At 38.0% G+C, this 25,871-nt stretch overlaps 1 protein-coding gene across 9 annotated transcripts in view; it reads left to right on the forward strand.

The window, feature by feature from the left end:
- KCNH8 (potassium voltage-gated channel subfamily H member 8) overlaps positions 1-25,871 on the forward strand; it is a 447,861-nt gene that overhangs the window by 114,635 nt on the left and 307,355 nt on the right. For all 9 annotated transcript variants that reach the window (XR_014824095.1, XR_014824098.1, XR_014824099.1 and 6 more), the window contains exon 2: positions 20,699-20,932. Coding sequence is in view for 5 of the 9 variants with exons in the window: in XM_084989953.1 (XP_084846079.1) it covers positions 20,699-20,932 (234 nt within the window). In the remaining 4 variants the exon portion in view is untranslated. The remainder of the gene's footprint in view (positions 1-20,698; positions 20,933-25,871) is intronic.

A 25,871-nucleotide genomic window follows, 5' to 3' on the forward strand; every position in this document is an offset into this window, starting at 1 on the left:
TAAAGTTAAACAAGGAGATGAAAAACCTATATATTGAAAACTATAAGATTTCGAGAAAGGATTAAGATGGAAGGATAGAAGGACTGGAGCTCAACTTCTCTCATAAAAACAAAAAAATTACAACCAAATGCTGAGCAACCTTCAACCAAATGAACTGGAAACTTTCAAAAAGATATCCTACTCCAGAAGACAAAGAAAAGTCCACCTCAAGAGGTAGGAGGGGTGATTACATGACATAAGCAACCCCATGGGAAACCCCATAGACTGTAAAGTAACTGTGTCACAGAGACTCACCTGCAGGAGTGAAAGTTCTGAGCCTCACATCAAACTCCCATGTGTGGGGATCTGGCAGTGGGAGAAAGAGCCCCTGGAGCATCTGGCATTGAAGGCCAGTGGGGCTTGTGCATAGGAGTTCCACAGGACTGGGGGAAACGGAGACCCCATTCTTAAAAGGTGCACACAGACTTTCACATGCACTGGGTCCCAGGGCAAAGCAAAGCCTCCATAGGAATCTGACTACAGTTCTTGGTGGATGTCCTGGGGCAAAGGGGTGACTGTGGCTCATTGTGGGGGAAGGACATTGAAGGCAAGGCTCTTGGGAATATTCATCAGCATGTGTCCTCTAGAGGATGCCATTTTGGGAAAATCTTGGCCCACTCGCTGAGAAGCCCCAGGCCAAACAATAATTGAGATGGGATCACAGCCCCAACCATCAGTAAATAGACTGCCTAAAGATATCCCAGGCACACAGCCCCCTCTAATCTCACCCAGAGCTAAAGCCCCACGCACCAGAGGGATAGGAACCAGCCCCATCTACCAGTGGGCAGGCACCAGTCCCTCCCATCAGGAAGCCTACAGCAAGCCCCTGTACCAACTTCAGCCACAAGGGGAGCAGACACCAGGAGAAAGGCTACAATTCTATTATCTATAAAAAGATCACCACACCAAAAACCTATAAAAATGAAAAGACAGATAACTATATCTCAGATAAGTGAGAAAGAAAAAAAAAACAAACAGAAAAACAGCTATGTGATCTGGAGATTTTCAGCCTCCAGGAAAAAGACTATAGACTGTTAATGCTAAAGATGATGTAAGACATTGGAAATAAACTGGAGGCAAAGATAGATAATTTACAGGAAACACTGAGCAAAGAGAAACAAGATATAAAACTTAAACAAGAAGAGATACAAAATACAATAACTGAAATAAAAAACTCACTAGAAGCAGCCAAGAGCAGAATACAGGAGGCAGAAGAACAAATAAGCAAGGTGGAGGACAGATTAGTGGAAATCATGGATGCAGAACAGAAAAGAGAAAAAAGATTGAAAACAAATGAAGAGAGTCTCAGAGAACTCTAGGACAATGTTAAAAACACCAACATCTGTATTATAGGGGTGCCAGAAGAAGAGAAAGAGAAAGGGACAGAAAATATATTCTAAGAAATAATAGCCAAAAACTTCCCTAACATGGAAAAGGAACCACTCACTCAAATCCAGAGAGTGCAATGAGTACCATATAAAATAAACCAGAGGAGGAACACCCCCAGACACATATTAATCAAACTGACCAAAATTAAAGACAAAGAGAAAATATTGAAAGCATCTAGGGAAAAGAAACAAATAACATATAAGGGAAACCTGATAAGATTATCAGCAGATTTTTCAGCACAAACTGCAAGCCAGAAGGGAGTGGCATGATATACTTAACTTGTGATGAAAGGAAAAAAAAAATCTCTAATCAAGATTTCTTTCCCTAGCAAGGCTCTCATTCAGATTTGAAGAAGAAATCAAAAGCTTTACAGATAAGCAAAAGCTAAGAGAATTCAGCAACACTAAACCAGCTTTACAACAAATACTAAAAGAACTTCTCTAGACAGAAAAGAAAAGGCCACAACCAAAACCAAAAATATCACGAATGAGAAGACTCACCAGTAAAGGTGTATATACAATAAAAATACGAAAGCATCCACACACAGTTATGCTACCAAAATCAGAAATCATGAGAAGAGAGGGTACAAATGCATGACACTGGAGATGTACTTGAAATTGAGACCAACAACTTCAATCTCATGTATGTGTGTGTATGTATATGTATATATATATAGACCCTTATATCAAAACTTCAGAGTAACTGCAAACCAAAAATTTACAATAGATACAAAACAAATAAGAAAAATCAACTCAAATACAACACTAAAGATAGTCATCAAACCACAAGAGGAGAGAACAAGAGAAGAAGGGAAGAAAAAAGAGCAGCAAAAACAAATCCAAAACAATTAATAAAATGGCAATAAGAACATACATATCAGTAATTATATGAAATGTTAATGGACTAAACTCCCCAACCAAAAGACATAAACTGGCTGAATGGATACAAATACAAAACCCATATATATCCTGTCTTCAAGAGACCCACTTCCCTTCTAGGAACACATACAAATTGAAAGTGAGAGGATGAAAGAAACTGTTCCATGCAAATGGGAATCAAAAGAAAGCTGAGTAGCAATACTCATATCAGACAAAATAGACTTTAAAATGAAGAATATTTTAAGAGACAAGGAAGCTCACTACGTAATGATCAAAAGATCAATCCAAGAAGAAGATATAACAATTTAAAATATCTATACATTCAACTGTTGGTGGGAATGTAAACTGGTACAGCCACTGTGGAGAACAGTTTGGAGATACCTTAGAAATCTATACATAGAACTTCCATATGACCCCGCAATCCCACTCTTGGGCATCTATCCCGACAAAACTCTACTTAAAAGAGACACATGCACCCGCATGTTCATTGCAGCACTCTTCACAATAGCCAGGACATGGAAACAACCCAAATGTCCATCGACAGATGATTGGATTCGGAAGAGGTGGTATATATACACAATGGAATACTACTCAGCCATAAAAAAGAATGACATCATGCCATTTGCAGCAACATGGATGGAACTAGAGAATCTCATCCTGAGTGAAATGAGCCAGAAAGACAAAGACAAATACCATATGATATCACTTATAACTGGAATCTAATATCCAGCACAAATGAACATCTCCTCAGAAAAGAAAATCATGGACTTGGAGAAGAGACTTGTGGCTGCCTGATGGGAGGGGGAGGGAGTGGGAGGGATCAGGAGCTTGGGTTTATCAGACACAACTTAGAATAGATTTACAAGGAGATCCTGCTGAATAGCATTGAGAACTTTGTCTAGATACTCATGTTGCAACAGAAGAAAGGGTGGGGGAAAAATGTAACTGTAATGTATACATGTAAGGATAACCTGACCCCCTTGCTGTACAGTGGGAAAATAAAAAAAATTATAAAAAAAAATAAAACAAAATATCTATACATTCAACATAGGATCACCACAATATATAAGGCAACTGCTAACAGCCTTAAAAAGACAAATTGATGATAACACAATAATATTGGGGGACTTTAACACCCCACTTATAGCAATGGACAGATCATGCAGACACAGAATCAGTAAGGAACCAGAGGCCCCGAATGAAGTGTTAGACCAGATGGACTTAACAGATGTTTATAGGACATTCCATCAAAAAGCAACAGAATGTACATTCTTCTCAAGTGCGCATGGAACATTCTCTAAGATTGATCACATCCTGGGCTACAAATCAAGCCTCAGTAACTTTAAGAAAAATGAAATCATAGCAAGCATCTTTTCTGACCAGAATGCTACACGACTGGAAATTAACAACAAGAAAAAAACTGCAAAAAAAAAAAAAAAAAAACAACCACACACAAACTCTTGGAGACTAAACAACATGCTGCTAAACAACCAATGGACCACTGAAGAAATAAAAGAGGAAATTAAAAAATACCTAGAAGCAAGTGATAACAAAGATCTGACACTCCAAAACCTGTGGGATGCAGCAAAAGCCATTCTAAGAGGGTAGTTTATAGCAATACAAGCCTACCTCAGGAAACAAGAAAAAGCTCAAATAATCAACCTACCTTTACATCTAAAGCAGCTCGAGACAGAAGAACAGACAAGACCTAAAGTTAGTAGAAAGAAGGAAATCATAAGATTCAGAGCAGAAATCTATAAGGTTTCAATGAAAGAAATTGAAGACACAAGTAAATGAAAAGTTTCTGGGTTACTGGTTTGGAAGAATTAACATTGTTAAAATGTCTGTACTACAGAAATCAATTTATAAATTAATATACTCCCTATGAAAAATCCAACAGTATTGTTCACTGAAATAGGAAAATTAATCCTAAAATTTATGGAGATCTTAATAAGACCCTGCATAGCCAAAGCACCCTTGTGAAAGAACAAAGCTAGAGGCATCATACTTCCTAATTTCAAATGATGTTGCAAAGCTGCAGTAACTAAAACCATGTGGCATTGGCACAAAAACAAACACATAGATCAATAGAACAGAATAGAAAGCCCAAAAATAAGCCCCTGACCTTATGGTCAATTAGTCCATGACAAAGGAGGCAAGAATATTCAATGGAGAAAAGACAATGTCTTCAATAAAAGGGGCTGGGAAAACCAGACAGCTACATGTAAACGAATGAAATTAGAACATTCTCTAACAACATATACAAAAATAAAATGGATTATAGAGTAAATATAAAACTCCTGGAGGGAATCATAGAACACTCTTTAACATAAATTGCAACAATATTTTTTTGTATCTGTCTTCTAAAACAAAGGAAATAAAAGCTGAAATAGGAGCTCCCATTGTGGCTCAGTAATATTGAACCTGACTAGTTCAGGTTTAGATCCGGGTCTGATCCTTGCCCTTGCTCAGTGGGTTAAGAATCTGGCATTGCTGTGGCTGTGGTATAGGCTGGCAGCTCTAGCTCTGATTCGATCCCTACCCTGGGAACTTCCATATGTCATCGGTGCAGCCCTAAGCAGCAAAATAAAATAAAATAAAATAAAATAAAATAAAAAAATAAACAAATGGTACCTAATTAAATGTACAAGCTTTTACATAGCAAAGGAAGCCACTGATAAAACAAAAAGGCAACCTACTGAATGGGGAAAAATATTTGCAAATGATATACCTAGTAAGGAAGTAATATCTGAAATACGTAAACAGCTCATCCGACTCAACATCAAAAAACAGTCAACCTGATTAAAAAATGGGCAGAACTTAATAAACATTTTTCCAGAGAGTGAAAGTAGATGACCAATAGGCACAAGAAAAGATGCTCAACATCACTAATCATCAGGGAAATACACATCAAAACTACAATGAAATGTCACCTCACACCTGTTAAAATGGCTATCATCAACAAGAACACAAATAATAAATGTCGATGAAGATGTGGAGAAAGGGAACCTTTGTGCACTGTTAGTGGGAATGTAAGTTGGTGCACCCACTGTGGAAAACAGTATGGAGGTTTCTCAAAAAACTGAAAGAAGAACTGCCATATGACCCAGCAGTTCCACTCCTAGATATACATCCACAAAAAACCCCCCAAAAAAACTAATTTGAAAAGATATATGTACCCTAATGTTCATAGCAGCATTATTTACAGTTACCAACCTAAGTGTCCATCAACAGATAAATTAGTAAAGGTGATGTGGTATATATGTAATATATAATACTATTCAGACATTTAAAAGAGTGAAATTTTGCCCTTTACAACAATATGGGCATAGCTGGAGGGCTTTATGCTAAGTGAAATAAGTCAGAGAAAGACAAATACAATATGATATTACTTGTATGTGGAATATGAAAAAAAATATATAAGAACAACAAAAAAAGCAGACTCAGATACAGAAAACAAACTAGTGGTCATCTGTGGGGAAAGGGAAGCAGGGAGGAGCAATATAGGGACAAATACTGGCATTAATTCTGCTATTCAAAGATGTCATAAAAATTCTAGGCTTTTTCCATCCTTTAGTTTTGCCATAATTAGACATTCCACTTCAAGGTCACAAAATAGCTGCCACAGCTCTAGACACCACAATTAAATTCCAAGGCAGGAATGAGGGCGGAGAGAGGGTAGAAGGGCACAATGGCTTGGATGGTGAAAGCATTTCTTTTCTGATATCTCTCTTTTAATAAAAATTAAAATAGGTTACAAAGTATCAACAAACTGACTTATCTATGTATCTGATTGAAGAGATCTTATCAACCTGGCCACAAATTAACAAGTGAAAAAAAATCAGTTTCACAATTTATGATTACTTATGATTAGTTAAAATAAAAAGTTTTTAAAACTATTTTAAATTACTACCAGTAGCTGAGAAAGATAAAATACTGGGTAGCATTTATTTCTTCTCCAGTTTCCAATGTCTTTGCGATATGGCTACATTGATTTGATAATGAAAGCATGCATTTATAATAAAAATAAGTTCATTTGAACTCAAAGAAATTACACTTTTGCCTGAAAGATTCATTGATTTGTCTAGAGTCTTATTTTATTTTGCACCCCATGTATCTGTACTTTACTGATGCAGGGAAAGAGATGGGGAAGCCTATCATTCTTTGAACTATTAGAGTGTGCAACGTCACACCCAACATCTTTCCCAGTGTCTTTGACTCAGAACATGATTATATTGATTTATTTAAAAAGCCATCCTGCAAGTTATAGTTATAACATGAAATATGCTTGGTATTGACCTGGAAACAAGATTCATTTAGTCTGGTTTCATGACCTCCTTCTTGGTGCTCTTCCTACCGAGTCTCATTTGATGGCTTCTCTAGACTTTTCTAACCTCTAAATATGGAAGTCTCCTGGACTCAGTATTCAGACTTCATCTTTGCTCTGGTTATACCCACCCCCTAAATGATCTAATTCCTGTTGAGTCCACATTTATATCTTCAGCATAGATACTGTGTTTTTAAACTTCAGACCCATTTATTCAACTACCTATTTGACATCTCTTTGTGAATGGATAATAGACTTCTTAAACATTGTGTAAATATCAAACTCTTGAAATCCCACAAATCTGCAGGGTTTTTCCTCATAAAATGCACTTTTCCTTGTAGTTGCTAACACAAAAGCATTGGCATCATTCTTTAATTCCTTTTTATTCTCCTGCTGCGACTGAATCCTTTGGCAAATGCTTTCAGCCTCTCCCTCTAATGATGTCTTAAATCAGACCATTTCCTACCACTTCCATTGCTACCGCCCTGGTCTAAAGCACCTCATCTTTTTAAGTGGACCATTAGATAGCCTCTTAAGTGGAATATTAAGATAGGAGGCCCTGGAGTTCCCATGGTGGCACAGTGGAAGCAAATCTGACTAGCATCCATGAGGAAGCAGGTTCTATCCCAGGCCTTGCTCAGTGGGTTAAGGATCTGGCATTGCCGTGAGCTGTGGTATAGGCCAGCAGCTACAGCTCCAATTCAACCCCTAGCCTGGAAACCTCCATATGCTGCATGTGCAACCCTAAAAAGACAAAAATAAATAAATAAAGAAAGAAAGAAAAAAAAGATAGGAGGCCCTATCTTCTAAACAAAATAGTCTCTTCCAAACAAAATAGAGTGGATCTTTCATTACAGACTTGTAACCTCCCTGAGCCATCTTATTTCACTTTGAGTAAAACCTACCAGGCTTACTATCCTTGAATGACCTGGAAGGCTTCCCACATACACTACCTCTGTGACTTCACTTCCATCAACTAAGATCTAGCCCCACTGGCTGTCCTTGCTCTTCCACGAACACACCAAGTAGGCTGCCAACTCAGTGCCTTTGAATTTGTTCTCGCCTCTGCCTGGAGACACAGTTGACCCTTGAACACCAGAGAGGTTAGAGGCACCAACCTCTGGGCAATGGAAAATCCCCATACTGTTTTAAGTAGGCTCTCCTATATCTGTAGTTTCCCATCCAAGATTCAAGCAACCTCAGAGCATGTGGTATTGTAGTACCTATTTACTGAAAACAATCAGCATAGAAGTGGACCTACACAGCTCTAACCCATGTTGTTCAAGGGTCAGCAGTACTTCCTATAGATAACTGTATGGATCACTCTTCGTATCCCCTGGGTCTTTCCTCAAATATTACTTCATCACAGAAGACTTTCCTGATAATGTTAAATTAACTAATTAAAAAAAATTCCCAGTCATTTCTAATTCTCCCACCTTACTTTATTTTATTCTCTTAGCATTTGCTGTTATGTGACTCATATCTTCTCCCTTCTTTTGTTCCTTTTTTCTTTCTTCCTTCCTTCCTTCTTTCCTTCTTTTTTCCTCCCTTCCTTCGTTCATTCCTTCCTTCCATCCTTCTTTCCACTTGTTGAATGAGTGATGAATATATCTGTAAAATTAGAATACAATGCAAATTATGTTCCTGAATCCAAAACCTTTGCACAGTTTTTAACAGATCTGAGTGTCGAGTCCCAGAAAGGGAAATGCTTGCAATAACTATGGAAATAATAAAGTTATTATTTATCAAGAAATGTCTTGGGAGTTCCCATAATGGTGCAGTGGTTAAAGAATCCAACTGGGAACCATGAGGTTACAGGTTCAATCCCTGGCCTTGATCAGTGGGTTAAGGATCCGGTGTTGCCGTGAGCTGTGGTGTAGGTTGCAGACACGGCTCAGATCCCACGTTGCTGTGGCTCTGGCGTAGGTCGGTGGCTACAGCTTCAATTTGACCCCTAGCTTGGGAACCTCCATGTGCCGCGGGAGTGGCCCTAGGAAAAAAAAAAATTGTCTTTATATACCAGGCATTAAGTTAGGTATTTCATGTGAAGGAATTCCACATCAAAAGTGACAGAATCTGGCTGTGGCCTGAAGCATGTACTGCAGTATCTTATGCCACCCTTTTCCTGAAACGATAGAAGAATTTGCATGTGAAACATTCTATGTTGTTTTAATATGCTCCTTCTGCTTCCGATATTCAAGCTCTTTTTTTTTTTTTGATCTGTATTTTGTCCTTTTTCTCTTATCCCTTTCTTCCTTCCTTCCTTTCTACCTTTTACTCATAAGCTTAAAATTGTATGCATGGTTTTACATCACTTGTTTGAGCCATTAAGTTCTAGTCGCTGTTGACATATACCATCATTCACTGAATCACCTTGTGTCTGAGCTGGAAAGGATCTTAGAGATGATATGATCAACTCCCTCACTTTATATATAAGACAAATAAGTCCCAGAGAACGCAGGTGACTTGGGCATGATCACAAGTTTATTACTGAGAGAGCCAGAACCCAATCCTAAGATGTCTGGTATGTAGACCAGTGTTTATCCAAAGTATAAAATGTCCATCAGATATGTTTTATTTCATATATACCTCTTCATGACTTAGATCTAAAAAGTGCTCAATCTAAAATCTAATCATCAATAGAAATGAGTTTTCTCATGAAAAGATAGTTCTCTGTGGTACAGGTTGGGTGGCTGCCGTAGTGTCTGGTCCGCATAACTCAGCTATACCGATAGCATTCACTCGGGAAAATGTGTATGCGTGTATTAAGCTTTAACTAGAAAAAAATACACACCACCATATTGTGTATAATGATGGGATATACAAGAACAGACCATTTCCTTATAGAGTTTAGCATTTATTTATATTTTTGTTTATAGTGGGCTGGGTATGTGTGCTAAGAAATCATAAATAAATTAACATGTTGATATATCATTAATATTGTAATACTCTGTCTTAGGGGAAAGACAAGCGACAGGGGCAGAAAATAACGGGGGTGACCTATTTAGATAACAAGGTCAAGGAAGCACTCTATGAAAAATGGACATTTGGTCTGAGACCTGAAAGGTGAAACACAGGGAGAAGGAACTTTGTGGACAAAAGCCTTAGGGATGGGAAGAATTAGGAAGAACATTCTTGGATGTCGGATACCAAGTAAGGAGTAAGTGAGGTCTTAGGTAAGGTGTTATAGGTCATGGTAGAGCCATGTAACTTTCATTCCAATTGCCATGAGAAGCCTTTAAAGAATTCCCAATAGGAGAGTGATGTTTTTCTTTGCAAAGATTATTCTAGGTAATAAGACCAAGAGCAGGGGATAAATCCATAAGTGGGAAAGATTAGCACCCTTTCGCATCACAGAGTTGGTATCACTGGTTTGTGAAGGAGTGAAGTCCCCATCACTGAGTACTTGCACAAATGCAGGACAGAATATTGCAGAGAAGGCCTAAATGATTATAGACTGGGCCTTAGGTTATGTATTGACGTCTATAAACATCTTCAAACTTTGAGCTTTTATAGTACTATTAACTGAGCTAATTATTAAAAGTCTCTTTACAAATGATACTAAATCATAAAATCAAAGGGGTTATCAGTTAGAAGAGAATTCCTCCAAAACTTATGTACTGAATATACATTCACCTACAAAACGGATGCCCCCTTCCCACGTTGGGGCTGAGTATAAACTCTGAACCTCTTTCCAATAGGGGAGAAAGTCTCCCTTGTTTTGGTCTTATCTATCATCTAGTGATTTTGTTTCAAATGGTGATTCAGGGCTTCCATGCCCTGGATATTCTAATTGAATAGACATGAGATGAGGCTTGAGAAACTGCAACCTTACTGACCAGCCTAGAGATCCCACGGGATGAGGCGGACCAGGGCTGCACTTTAGGAAACAGTGGACTTGGTAGTGTCCTCCTGCAGATCCTAGCTCTCCATCACCTCTTGTGTCATCCACTGAGATCAGGAATACTGTGGCTCTGAGGATACTTGAACTTGCATTGTTAGGCTTTTCAGCCTTTCTAAGCCCAAGTCCCTTCATCTGTAATCACAGCATAAGATGCTATAGTGAAGACCAGAAATGCTGACCTGAGCGCCTGGCATATCATAGCTAGTTAATAAGCAGCACCTATTATCTGCTTTATTTCTGTCTAATTTATTGGGCTGCCTCCTTCTTAGTCATCTCAGTTTCCTAATGCCGAGTCAGCATCACCTGTGGTGGTTTGTTTCTCCGTTATCATCATCTTCTTCTTGCCTCTGCCTTGCCCACCAATTCCCAGACACCTGCCGGTATCGCCTTAATTAAAATTTTGCACTCTCTCTTCATCATTATAAAGACACTAAAATAAAAATGCTAATATTACAGCCTCGGAATATCTGCAACTATCAAATTCATTTACTTTTGTGTTTCTTACTACGTAACTTTTTTTGTGTGACCTTTTTCTTTTTACTCTGAGCTCTATTTATCATGCACTGGTCATGAAGAAAAGGCACATAATGAAGAGTAGAGTTAACATTAGCTTGAAGGTATAGCCTCCATGTATAGCATATCTACTGGAATTTTTTTCACGAATCTTTCATGCTATCTAACTCTCAATCCTCTCTTGTAAAACCCCTCATCTTTCCTTTTTAAACTAACATGAGTACTCTGAAGCAGAAAAGACTATGCAGTAGACAGATGTGGTTCTGGAAAACAGTAATGAATTATGAGAAACATTTGAATTGCATTAGCTTCCACAGACAATAAACTAAGCTGGAAAGCAGAGAGAAGAGTCAGTTCACTCTAGGGTACTGGGAGTGCTTATTTGTATATGTTGTCTTCAAAAATTCAAATTTGAAAGTCCTTTAAGTGTAAAAATAATAGTAAAATGACTAAAAGGGAGCTGAATTAATCCCTTTTTTCACATCTTCACATATATCTGAAGTAAAGAGTCTCTTCTAGTTTGAAATGAAAAGAAAATATTCTGTGAACTAAATGTAATTGCAAGCACACTCTAGGTTGTGCTGAAAGAGAATTGGGGACAAGTTAAATGAAATATTTTGGGAATCTGGATGTACATGGAATTCAGCTGGTTTCATTTGCTAGGTTTCATTTTATCTGCCTTTCAATTGTTCAATGAGATACCAAAGGAAATAACTGTCTTTTAGAACAAAAATATTGTCCTGTGGTCTTGCTCTGTCTTTAAATAAACTCCTAAGAAAAGTTTTATAAAGGTATAAAATTTAAACCACAATTAACTACATATCTGGGAATTTGTTGCTCTAAGAGAATAAAATTACACTAAATGAGAATTGTGCAGGAAAATCCAGGTCCCAGCACTGCCAAGGAGCTACATAAACCCTCGCCTTTCCGTCTCCACCTAACCCCCTCTCTCCCTCACCCTTCCTCTGGGTTAGGGGAGTCAGGATCTTTATATCATCCAGTCTTGTGTATTTGAAAACGGAGAGAGGATGATGAACACTGAGCCTTCACTTCCCTTGTTCTTTGTGAAAGCAGGAAAAAAGCTTGACCTCCCAGGCAGCTCACCTATATTCATATTTGATTGGGAGGGAGAACGTAGGGAGGGACAGGAATCCTGAATATGAAAAATGTAGGCATAGTAGATATGCAAATGCCAGGACACTGACATCATACCTAGTTCTTTTCTCTAAGCACTGTTGGGAACAAGGTAGCCTGGCCTCACGGGTCGCAGCTAAAATGCAGCATCCTGGATTAGAAAAGTATGAAGTAGCCCCTTTATGACCCTCGGGGGTCTCAAATGGTTCCAAAATGCTTAATTCATGTGCACACAATAGTTTTCTTTATTGAGTGAAAATACTTCAGGAGTTCCAATGTTGTCACTGCAGGGGCTCCTGTTGCTGTGGTGGCAAGGGTTTGATGTCAGAAACTTTTACATTGTGCAGGTGTGGCCAAAAAAAAAAGAAAGTGCCTTATAATTTCATTTTATATTTTGGAGAAAGGGCTTTGTTTAGCATTATTTAACATTTTTTGTTTTTTGCTTAATCAATTTCCTAGTAGAAAATAAAATTTTCTATTTCTGCTTACCAAAGATTTTACTAAAAGAAGCATATCAGGGAGTTCCCATGCTGGTACAACTGAAATGAATCTAACTAGGAACCATGAGGTTGTGGGTTAAGGCCTCACTCAGTGGGTTAAGGATCCGGTGTTGCCATGAGCTGTGGCGTAGGTCACAAACAGGCTTGGATCTGGCGTTGCTGTGGATGTGGCGTAGGCCAGCGGCTACAGCTCTGATTAGACCCCTAGCCTAGGAACCTCCATATGTCACAGGTGTGGCCCTAAAAAGATAAAAAGACAAAAAAAAAAAAAAAAGAGTATCAGGATGAAAACTATGGGCATGAGACGGACTGCTCAGGGAGGTTCTGATTTTATTTGTAAAGGTTATAATGGTGCTGGTGGTTATAAATGATTCCTGCTAAACAGCCCTTATTCAGTGTGTTTAATAAAAACTAATAGGTTCTGAATTTGTTTTATTCACTTGCTTAACAAATATTTATTGAGCACCTACAATGTGCCAGGCACTGTTCCGGAGGTTGTGGCTCCATTAATGAACAAAACCCATCAATCCCCCTCTCCCAGCCAATTGTCCCAACTCCCTGAGAGTGCCTGTCCCAATGGCAGAGTATGGATAATAATACTAATTTTTAAGAAAATAAACATATTATGTGAAAGATCATTTTGCTTAAAAGACTAATTCTAAGACAAGAACCATAGAAAACTGGGGTACATTTTAATATTCTTTCAAATGTATTCATAGAGAATCAGTTGTGGATAAAATACCAAACAGGTGTTATGATTGGTGCCTTTACGATTTTCTGTTTTCCATCTTATTCATTTTACTTTTGAAGAATCCTGTCCATCTGTCTTAATTAAAAATCAGTCTCGTTCAAAACTAAACTAATTTACTGAATTCTAAGACAATACACCAAAAAAAAATAATAATAATAAAATACCACTCACGATTGAAGTTCATGCAGCTGAAAATGGAATTTACAAAACTTACCAATGATTTTGCTGATACCAAAATAGGGTAAACAGTATATGAAATTTGCTTAAAATTTATTTGTCTTAGTTTTTTTCTTTTTTATAATTTACTTCTTAAATTGAAGTATAGTTGATTCAGGTATTCAGCAAGTGACTCAGTTATGCATGTGTATATATATCTATTCTTTTTCAGATTCTTTTTCATTATAGGTTATTATAAGATATTGAATGAAGTTCCCTATGCTATACATCTTTGTTGTTGATCTATTTCATATATATAATAGTGTGTATCTGTTAATCCCAAACTTCTAATTTAATCCTTCCTCCCACCAACCCCTATTCCCGGTTGGAAATCTTTTATCTTTGTCGGAAATTTAAAAAATTTGCTTATCTAGATTCTTTTTACTTCATCAAGATCACTACTTGTTTTTAATCAAATTATTTTTATTTAGCCATTCAAATGAGTAGTTATATACACTTTAAGGTGTTTTTCAATGGGTATTACATGCATATAGTACAAAATTCAAACATTAAAAAGGAGAGAGAATGAAAATCAGTTTCCTTTTCTTTTTTGTCCTCAGCTACCGAGGTACCTTCCCCTAGTCATTTCCTGTTACTTTCCAGTGACATTCTAAAGGAGATTCTCAAACTTTTTAATGTTCATATGAATCTTGTTAAAATACAGGTTCTCATTCAGGGGTTTGTGCCGAAGGCTGAGATTCTCCATTTCTAAGAGGTTTCCAGTGAGGCTGATATTTCGAGCCTCAGTGGCGAGGTGGTAAAACACAGTTGCTTGTATTTGTCTTTATACTTACTTGTTTATTGGCTTTAGGAGAACAAGATATTCTCATACACATACACAACCTTCTGCTTACTACTAGGACCTGAGCTTTGAGCTTTGCTTTATTAACAAGTTTTTTCCTAATCTTTGTCGGAAGTGACCATTGATACAGCGATCCTCAAGCCATGAATGAAGGATGAAAGCTAACAGTATAACCATTTGAAGCATGCTACTCAGTGATGTGTACATTGTAATGACTTTGAGAATCCCCTCTTTGCAAATTTTTCATCTGCTTTTTGAAATAAGGTTAGAAAAATCCTCAATTCCAAGCAACCCTTCTAAATTTTGGCAGAGGGCACACTGAGAACTTTAGCTTGCAGCCAGTAGCATTAATCAAATAAAGATGCCATCATACTTGGAAATGATACAATTAAGCTCCCTGAAATCAATATAAAGTGCAAAGATCATTTAAATATTTTAAAGTCGTAGACGTTCGTATTCTCTGTGCCTGTGCCTGGGTAAAGTGGCTCGAGGGATGACAGTGCTCAGTATCTCCAGGGGCAGAGATGTCTTTGTTGGACCTGTATGTAGATATAATTCAGAAAGCTTAGGGGCAACTCAGAAAAGAATATTAAAATTTCATGCTCGTTTCTTCCCCTTTGCAAGAAAATGAAGGCTTACAAGATTCGTGGAATTCCTGTAGTGGCACAGGGGAAACAAATCTGACTAGGAACCAAGAGGTTGTGGGTTTGATCCCTGGCCTTGCTCAGTGGGTTAAGAACCCGGCGTTGCCATGAGCTGGGATGTAGGTCGCAGACACAGCTGGGATCTGGCTTTGCTGTGGCTGTGGTGTAGGCTGGCAGCTACAGCTCCTATTCGACCCCTAGCCTGAGAACCTCCATATGCTGCGGGTGTGGCCCCAAAAAGACAAAAAACAACAAACAAACAAAGATTCTAATTTCCCCATATGTTGTCTACAGAGGATGTTAATATGTGTACTTGCCAACACAACACAGGATGCGGTGTTTTAAAAAGAGAACTAGGAGTTCTGATAGTTGCTAGGTGGTTAACGAACCCGACTAGTATCCATGAGGACGCAGTTTCCATCCCTGGCTTCGCTCAGTGGGTTAAGGATCCAGCATGGCTGTGAGCTGTAGTGTAGGTTGCAGACTCAGCTCAGATCCCACATTGCTGTGGCTGTGGTATAGGCCAGCAACTACAGCTCTGATTGGACCCCTAGCCTTGGAACCTCCACATGCTACAGATGCAGCCCTAAAAAGACAAAGAAAGCAAGAAAGCAAGAAAGCAAGAAAGCAAGCAAGCAAGCAAGCAAGCAAGCAAGAAAGAAAGAAAGAAAGAAAGAAAGAAAGAAAGAAAGAAAGAAACTAATATCAGAGGCACTTTTCAGAAATAAAGATTTGGACCAGAAAGTTTCTATTTCTGTGTTTTTGGCACAGAGGTCAAGTTAGTGCCTATAAGTGCTTCCTTTGGCAGCAGGGTCTCCCATATGGAGAGTCCTTAGGCTGAGTATTGAGATGGTTGTCTTGAAGTTCTTGAGGCTGCAGGGATGGGGAGTGGTTCGAATCTGTCCAGTCCTCTTAAACGTGCACCATTCTACCTCCAGTCATAATTCTCAAACTTACATGACGTAGAGGTGCCCTGAAGGGTGTGCATGTCATTGAAAACAAACAGCATATCTTCCTGAAATCTCAATTGAATTAAAAAATACATCAGGTCCTCATTTCAGAAATATAGGTGGACCTAGAGATTATCACACTAAGTGAAGTAAGTCAGACAGAGAAAGATAAACATCATATTATATCACTTGTTGTAGAATCTAAAAAAAAACCAAATGATACAAGTGAACTTATTTCCAAAACAGAAATAGACTCACAGGCCTAGAAAACAAACTTATGGTCACCAAAGGGGAAAGGCAGAGAAGAATAAATTAGAAGTTTGAGATTAACATATACACACTATCATATATAAAATAGATAAACAACAAGGACCTACTGTATAGCATAGAGAACTATATTCAATATCTTGTAATAAGCTACAATGGAAAAGAATCTGAGAATCTTTTTCTTTCTCAGGTTCTTTGCCATCATATATATTTATGTATATGGAAATCATTTTGCTATATATATCTGAATCATTTTGCTGTTCTCCTGAAACTAATACAACATTGCAAATCAATTATAGTTAAAAAATATGGCAGGTCTATATTAAAACAAAAAATCCACTCAAGCAAGGAAAAACACACAACATAGCAGAATACAAAATGATGAATTTTTTTTCAAAATTCTGATGAATTTTTAAGGTAACCATGAAATTTCAAAACATTATTGAGCTTAGATCCATGCCTCTGGGCTCCTTAGAATACACACTTATTTGCTTTGGCCAGTAGAAGGATATTTTAGTGGGGAAACTTTATAAGTATCTAATTTACATTAACAGGGCAGGAAGAGATTAGAAACCAGATCATTACATATAGCAACTAAATGTCATTGCCTCCTGAGGGACTCTGGAGTGGGCCTATGCAACATATTTTGGAGCCAAGAAAGTTGTTGTCATATTTTTTGAAATACTGACTTTCTGGAGGAAATGAGGAAATGAAGATTGCTGGGAGATCCAGACTGGTTTAGGGGTTGTCATCAATGAACATTTGATAAATGATCTCTATAGAGAAAAGTCTGACTTTGGGCTCTTTGTAGACTGATGAGGTAAAAAATATTTTTCTAGAATTAACCCATTCCTGCAGGAAGTTGAGAACAAGTCCCTTCTTTACAGAAAGGATATATGATGTAATAACATTGTTATCACATAGACTGGGTTTTAATCCCTGGCTTCTGACCTTGGACTGGAAACTAAATTTCTCCAGGATTCAGTGTTCACATCTGAAAAATGGGCCAAGTATAAGGATGAAAGGAGTTAGTAGGGGATCAGTGTTGCCTTGTCCTTTTTTTTTTTCCTTTGGTGCCTTTTAGGTCCACACCCACGGCATATGAAGGTTCCCAGGCTGGGGGTTGAATTGGAGTTACAGCTGCCAGCCTATGCCACAGCCACAGCAACATCAGATCAAAGCCATATGTGCAACCTATACCACAGTTCACAGCAATGCCAGATCCTTAACCCACTGAGCAAGGCCAGGGATCGAACCTGCAACCTCATGGATGCTAGTCAGATTATTTTCTGCTGAGCCACGATGGGAACTCCACCTTTTCCTCTTTATTTCCTTCTGTAACTTTCTTGTCCAATCCCTGTTCCCTGTGTGCCTGGGCATCGACAATGAATAGTACATCTCTATTTGAATGTGGAAGTGGTACCTTACAGTAGAAAGAGCAAATGACTGGGTCTCTTATAACCCTGAGATTCCCTCTGATGATCCATAAAAGCTTTTTACTGAGGAAGCATTTAGGGAAATAATCAACTTTCCAAAATGTAAACGCATTTAGATCCTACTGTTTACTGGCACTTTGAAACTGAATTTACACAAAACGATGACCTAGAAACAAGCAGGGGAAAGCTGTGTGGCATTTAGATACATATCACATATGCATAATTGATTCTTTAAAAGGTTAAATACCCTTGGCATATGTATGGATAGTGATATACCCATGATGGGTTCATAATCATTATGGCAGTGGCTTTGTTTTACAGAATTCTAAAGTAAATGTCATGTTTCTCCTTTGGAGATTCCAGGACAGGTATTCAGAAAAGCATATGTTTCAAGTAGATAGCTGGGAAGAGGAGCAACTCTTTCCCAAACAGAAGGACTATTCATGTAGCCAGTACACTAAGCTTTAGGAGGTGCCGGCTGCCACTAAATTCTCTTTGGAATTGAAATGCAATTACATATTGAGGACAAGTGCTAAATAAAAACAGAAGAGGCCAAATACATGACTTTTTTTTTTTTTTTTTTTTTGCTTTGTTTTTGCAGGATATTTGGAGGAAGAATTAACTACCCCAAACACACCACAATCCTTAATTGAAATGCATAGATCAGGCAATTTGGTGAATCCTTTAGCAGCTTTTTTTTCAGAAGCTTATTGTAGCTCTGAAGAAGGAGTCTTTTCTTGTCCATAAACAATTATAAAAACACTAAGGAAATTAATAAAAGGATCAAGTCACTAAAATATATAGAAAGAAAAACCTTAGAATATGCTGTACAAATCAGAAAAAAATAGGATATATGAGGATACATGTGTAAGTGGTAAAAACTATATAAATGGCAGTGAGTATTACAAAAATTCAAGTTACAGGTTTCTTCTTTGGGGGAGGAAGGAAATACAGTCTGTGTGCTGCACACAGGGGTTTTCACTAGGGGAGTGATCCATGTATGTTTAAAGTTGTTTTAAAGTATTGTTATTCCATCTTTGTTTAGGTATATTTCCTTATTTTTGAAAACAGAAAAGGCCAAATAAACAAAAGGCAGTGAAGAGAAAGCACAAATTAAGTTGGTGAAACACCAATGCACTGTAGTAATCATCATAGTAATAGCAAGTATATTAATTTCAGCTTGGCGGATGTATATTCACATTGTACTTTTTAAAAATTTAAATACCTGCTATGTGCAAGACACAACTACAAAATACAAGTCCTTAAAATGGTCGAAAGTAGAAAGATGATATTTTTGAAACAGAAACAGACCCACGGACATATAGATCAGACTTGTGGTTGCCAAGGGGGAGGGGTGTGGGGGAGGGATGGCCTGTGTGTTTGGGGTTAGCAGGTACAAACTATATATAGAATGGATAAACAGCAAGGTCCTACTGTACAGCACAGGGAACTATATTCAGTATCTTGTGATAAACCATAACTGAAAAGAATATACACAAAAAAGAATGTGTGTTTGTGTATGTGTGTGTACAGCATATACAATATGAACAGCAGAAATTAACAAAACATTGTAAATCAACTGTACTTCAATTAAAAAAAAAAGAAAGAGATGAGGAAAAGTATACCAAGTAAATACTAACCAAAGAAAACTGTTGTCATTATTTAAATAATGAGAAGCTGAACTTTAGGACAAAAGGTAATGCTGTTTATTCTCTCTGTCTCCAATTCCTGTCTCTCCAATCATCCTCTGAGCCTCCTCCATCCAGGCATCTGCTCTAACCCTCCAGGACTTGTGACAACTTTCTCCACTGATTTCTGTCTTATTCCTAGCTAATCATTTTCAAAGCTCATGATCTTCAATTTCTCAATTCTGGTAGTACTTACTGTCTGTTTACCACTGATTTAGTACTTATCATTGCTATATTTTAATGTTATTGATATTCATGCAGTTCTTTAATTAAGTTGTAATATCCTAAAGCTAGAGACTATACCTTATTCATCTTTTAACACCCCCTGTCACCTGCCATATGGTAGAACCATGTCATCTGGCTTACAGTAGAAAGTCAATAAACACGTCAGGGGTCGACTGAAAAATGGCTTCTGAAAGCACATTAAAAGCTCTTTCAGGATGTTTGAGTACTTTGGCGGTGTTACGTATTTACATTTTCCATGCAGTCTCCTACCTTAAGTTTTAGAATGAAGGGAGGAAGAGACGCTATGGTTAGAGAGTGACCCAGAGCTGTGCTGAGCCCGTGAGAACAAGACCATATCCTCAATAGAAGGGTGCCCCTCTGTGGACCTAGCTGGGCTCCCGTAGGGTCTCGACTGATCTTTAAGGGAAGAGAGGGCATCTAAGACACTTACTTTATTGCCTCTGTGCCTGGAACAAAGACCAACCTGTAGTGCACCATCAACAGACATTTCTGCGAAGTGTGAGAGAATTAAATATGTCTTGGATAATTTCATTTCCCATGGCTTCAAAACAGTGTGCCACTGAAGGCTTCCCAGCGTGGATCTTGAGCTCTGGCATCTCTGCCCAGGGAGAGAGTAACCGAGGATGTAGAAGAGTCTGCCCAGCACAGGCAGGATGCGGAGCGTTTGTGCTCTGGGCTTAGAGCTGATTGGAGCAAAGCTGAGAAGAGTGGGTAGCGTTCTGCCAGCTGATGGTGGAAACAAGCTACAGATGTTTAAAAAGAGAAGCGAAAGCCCATGGAACAGATCTTCTGTTGCTGTCCACCTGGCCACTAAGAAGTGGCTGGAATTCTTATATCTTATATGCCATAAGACACCTTGGAGTGTCTCTTTTCTACCCCAGCACATTAGCACATGCATTTTAGGTAACATTATCTAAACATATGTGCTCTTTCATTTGTTACTGAAATTGTGATTTATGAAGAATTTCTCGTGCTTGTTTCCTTGCTGACTGTCTTCTCTTTGTTGTCCTACAGATAGCAACTTCATCCTTGCGAACGCCCAGGTAGCCAAGGGTTTCCCCATAGTCTACTGTTCAGATGGCTTCTGTGAACTTGCTGGATTTGCCCGAACAGAAGTCATGCAGAAGAGTTGCAGCTGTAAATTCTTGTTCGGGGTTGAAACCAACGAGCAATTGATGCTTCAGATAGAAAAGTCATTGGAGGAAAAAACCGAATTCAAAGGAGAAATTATGTTCTACAAGAAGAACGGTGAGTTGACTTTCTTTGATTGCTGCTTCTTGGACAGCTGTGAAAGGTCACCTTCTTTCAACTCCCACTGGAGTAATGGCTCCATAACTCCCATTAAGGCTTAATGGTACTTCACATAAATACAGTCTGTTATTGAAATTCCACAAATGACTTGGATGACACTCTTCTTCTAGCCATTAGCAGCATAAATTACACGAAACTTTAGCATTAGTATTTTACTTATTCGATGTCAGTGTATTAACTGACTTAATGTATGTTGAAATAAAGTATATTACTATTATGTTATGGTAATTTTTAAATATATGTTAGATACCTTGGTCATTAATATATTAACAGATGATCATAAAGTTTTCCAACCTTTATGCCTTTAAGAACCACATCTCAGCCTCAGTCACTAAGGACAGAGATCCAAGGGTTCACTGGCAGAAAAACAAGTTAATTTAAAGGGCATTGGCATAGGAATTTTCTCTTCCAGTTTCCCAACCACAGAGCCCTTTTCACTGCTCTTAAATTCTAGAGACAAAATAAGAAACACACACGTCTCGGGATGGGAGTAAATTTTTCCTGGACTCAAGACTGCCATTGGGAAAGCACTGTTGTCTCCTGCCTGCTGTTTGGTGACTCTCTTCTAAATGAAAAAGTATTTAGTAATGGGTATGGTTTCTGTAGTGCTTGGGTCCTATGTGAAGTAGATACCATTATTCTGTGGGCCATGGTAGAGGGGGGCCTCCCAAGAGGCATGATACTGTAGAAATGCTAAATTGAAAATGAGAATGACTTATCATTTTCCAGTTTTTAAAATACTGTCTACTTCTTGAATAGTTTTCCTTTTAGTAACATAGCCCTCTGAGTTTCAGCTGGCACAGGCTTCCAAGCTAAAAGCTCTATTGCCCATCCTTCTTTGTACTTAGGTTGGGCATGTGACTAAGTTCTGGCAGTGGTATATAAGACGGACTGATTTATGCAACTTCTGGGCAATATCCCTCAAAATGAAATTGTATGCTCCCCAGTTTCTCGTCTTCCCCTTCCTCATGGTGTTGTGGACTAAATTATATTCTTTCAAATTTTGTATATTGAAGCCCTAAACTCCAGAGAGACTGTATTGGTAGATAGGGCTTTTAAAGAGATGATGAAAGTTAAATGAGGGCATAAGGATGGGGCCTTACTCCAATAGTACTGGTGTCCTTATATGAAGAGGAAGAGACCCCAAGGCTGCCTGTACATAGGGAAAAGGTCATGTAAAAACACAGCGAGAAGGTCTATAAGCCAATGAGACCTCAGTCCTGACCTTCATCTTAGACATCCAGCCTTCAGAACTATGAGAAAATAAATATCTACTGTTTGTCACCCAATTTGTGGTATTTTGTTATGACAACCCCAGTCAACTCATACATTATGGGTCAGAATGTTAAGACAGGGCTGAAAAGTCAGTGTCAGCCATTTGTCAAGGATGGTACCTTAGAGGGATGCAGAGAAACAATGAGTAAGGGGCCTGGGTGTTTTAATAGGTCTACTTTTCCCATCCTAGACAAAGACGCCTACGGTTCTCTCGTACGTGAAACACTATGTTTTTACGTCTTTCTGTTACAACATTCCAACCGTGCTCTAATTCAAGGCTTCTCAATCTTGGGTCCCTGTTAACAGTGATTCTCTGTTGTGGGGGCCGTCCTGTGCTTTACAGATAATTAGCAGCATCTCTGGCCTCTTCAATAGTTAGTATTGGGGTCATTTTTAGGAAGTGATGTAAGAGCCTGAACATAGGAACTTGTCTCCTTTTGAAAGTTATTTGTTCTTGGAGGACATTCCTTGATCATGTGAATTTTGGATACATGGTAGTCATGAAGCATTGGAGAGCACCCCTCTGGGAAGAACAGGATATCCCAGTTCTTTGGCACCAGGAACACAGTTCAGATCATTGTGACTTTCCCAGCGTCAGTAGACAAGGCCTACTTTGCAAATGCAATAAAATAAAAGGATTCCAGTTCTATCTAATTATACCACAATCACTGAAAAGAGGGCCTGAGATAAAAGAAAATGGAAGCGTCAGGAAGAAGGCAGACTAGGAGAAAATGATAAAACTGCCATCTGGTGAACAAAGGGAAAAGGAAAGTCTTTGTCTAAAATATCTGCTGACTGCGGACTTGTCCTTCCTAAGACAGGTGCCTTGTGTAGGTTTCTCTAGTCCATTTGTGTTTCTTCCTTTTTAAGCCTTCTCTAAATATCCAAATGTGACACCTTTGAGAAAAGTTTAAGGCAAGGAGGAGAGTATAGGTGGCAAGGCCAAAGGATGGAAGTTTTGGAGGCCAGATATGTAGAAATATGAAACATAGGGTGGAATTGAAGCCCCAAATAATTTCCAAAGACTAGTTTTTTATAAAAATGCCTGCGCCCTTAGACTCTTTTGGGTGAAAAGCGCTAAAGGCACCAAGAAAAAATAAGGTTTAAAAATTAAGAAATGGAGTTATTGTTGTGGCTCAGCAGGCTAAGAACCTGACATAGTGTCCATGAGGATGCAGGTTCAATCCCTGGCCTCACTTAGTGGGTATACAAGCCGCAGTATAGGTCACAGAACCCACTTGGATCCGAAGTTGCTATGACTGCATCTATAGGCCTGCAGCTGCAGCTTCAATTTGACCCCTTGCCCAGGAACTTCCATATGCTGCAAATGTGGCCTTAAAAAGAAAAAGAAAAAAAAAAAAAGTAATAATTAAGAAGATGACTAGTTTCACAGAGAAACATAATACTCAAAATTTTTCTTTATCTAAAATAGAGTAATGTATTATGTTTTTATCAGTAGTTAAAGGCATCTTTAAGACGCCTTTTCAGAAAACAGTTTACTTCTCCTGATTCTGCTATGGATAAACAAATATATAGCTACGTAACCAAGGGTAACCATTTTATCAACTTGGTGTTTATCCTTTCATTGTTTGTTTTTTAATATAAATAATACCTTTCTTTGTGGTTCTCTCCTTTTCTTACAGCATACTTTGCACACTGTTCTATAACTTGCAGAACAACATATGCTGGATGGAAATCATTCTTTTTTACAGTGGCATAATATTATATTGCGTAGATCCATCTCATCAATTCAATAAATCCCCTACTGATGGGCACTTGTGTTCCTTCTAGAATGTGCGCATTCATTCTTTTTTTACAACTATATAGTATTACATCATATGGAGCCATCATAGTCAATTCAATAAATCCCTTACCGATAGATATTTGTGTTTTCTCTAGAATGCGGCTTGTCTTGCTCTTTCTGTCTATCTATCTGTCTTTTTCTCTCTTAAGTACTACTGCTATTACTTAGAAATTTTTGTGCTTTTTTTCCTAAAAGTTATCTTGGATATAAAATGCTTATATTATATAGTCCAACTTTGGAAAGATTTTAGTCCTTTCTATCATAAACAATGTCGTAATTAGCCAGGAGGCACTTCTTGGTCCTTTCTCTCCCTCCCAGCTAACTTAAAGTTCAATCCTTTTAGTACTACTTAATATCTATCAGGCAATCAGCATGCATGGTCTGCTTTTCTTATTGTCTCCTTGTGTTTCTCCCTCATCTCTTTCATAATTGTATTTACATTGTCAGAGCAAGTTACAATTCCATGTATTTTATCAATCTTATCCTTTTTCATCTAATCCTAATGTTACAGTGAAATATGCTTTGTGATCACCGTATATTCTGTCCTAAAACTTCTCCAGTCATTTCTCGATTGTCAGAAGCTTGTTCCCTGAGCCATCTCAGGAAGAACTCATGGGAACTATTTCCCTGAGCTCACATATTATTAACAGTATGACTGTGGCCTTCATACTTGTAGATCTGTTTCACTGAAAACTAAACCTTTGGTTCACACTTTTTTCATTTAAACATCTCAATTATGTTACTCTCTCATGTACTAGCATAAGTATTGTTTTACCCTAAAAGTGTTGCAAATAAAGTGATGAGGTGTTTTGTCATGGATGTTCAATGAATTTATTTTATTTCATCATTTCATTTTATTTTAAGCCAGTAGTTTTACTGGAATATATTTTGGCATGTGTCCGAGTCAGCAAACATTTTCTGTAAAGGGCCAGAGGGTAAGTATTGCACATTTTGCAAGCCATACCACCTATATTGCAATGGTTATCTCTGTCATTATAGTGTGAAAGCAACCTAACAAATATGGAAACAAATGGGTGTGACTGCCTTCCAGTAAATCTTTTATTTTTAAAAACAGGAGGCGGGCTAGATTTGGCCTGCGGGCTACAGTTTACTGATACCTGCTATAGAATGTTTTGAACCATATTTTACCTTTGATATATGATATGCTTATATCCATTTTCTTGGAGACATTTTTCTTTAATTTTATTTATCATTGACCTAATCTCTCATTTTGGTTTTCCTCTTTATGATCCCGTATTACATGTGTTGGATCTTCTTTGGCTGTCCTCTGTACTTTTCACTTTCTTTCTCTTTTTCATTTATTTTTTTTTTCTTTTTTCAATTTTTCCACTTGTGCAGGTTATTTCCTTTTCTTTTGTAGTATCTATTCACACCTATATTTATTATCCCTCAGCCTTCAGTTCTTTATCTTTCATTCATACATTCTCCTGAGCTCAGTTAGTTCCTATTATTTATATCATTCTTTTGCCTACTGTCTTAGTTAGGGCTTCCATCACAAAGTACCACAGACCAGGTATCTTAAACAACAGAAATATATTTTAATGCTTCTGGAGGCTAGAAGCCCCAAATCAAGGTATTGGAAGGGTTGATTTCTTTTGATGCATCTCTTCTTGGCTCACAGATGGCTGCGTTTTTCTCTCTGTGTTTTTCTAGCATCTTCTGTTTGTGTGTCTTTGTTCCAATCTCCTCTTCTTATAAAGACACCAGTCATATTAGATTAGGGCCCACCCATGTGACTTCATTTTTAAGTTTAAAGATCTCATATCCAAATACAGT

The sequence above is a fragment of the Sus scrofa genome, chromosome 13, assembly GCF_054392235.1.
Source record: "Sus scrofa isolate SSC_HxYL_T2T_F1_AM1 chromosome 13, Sscrofa_HxYL_maternal_Yorkshire_Landrace_v2.0, whole genome shotgun sequence".
Classification (NCBI taxonomy): Eukaryota; Metazoa; Chordata; class Mammalia; order Artiodactyla; family Suidae; genus Sus; species Sus scrofa.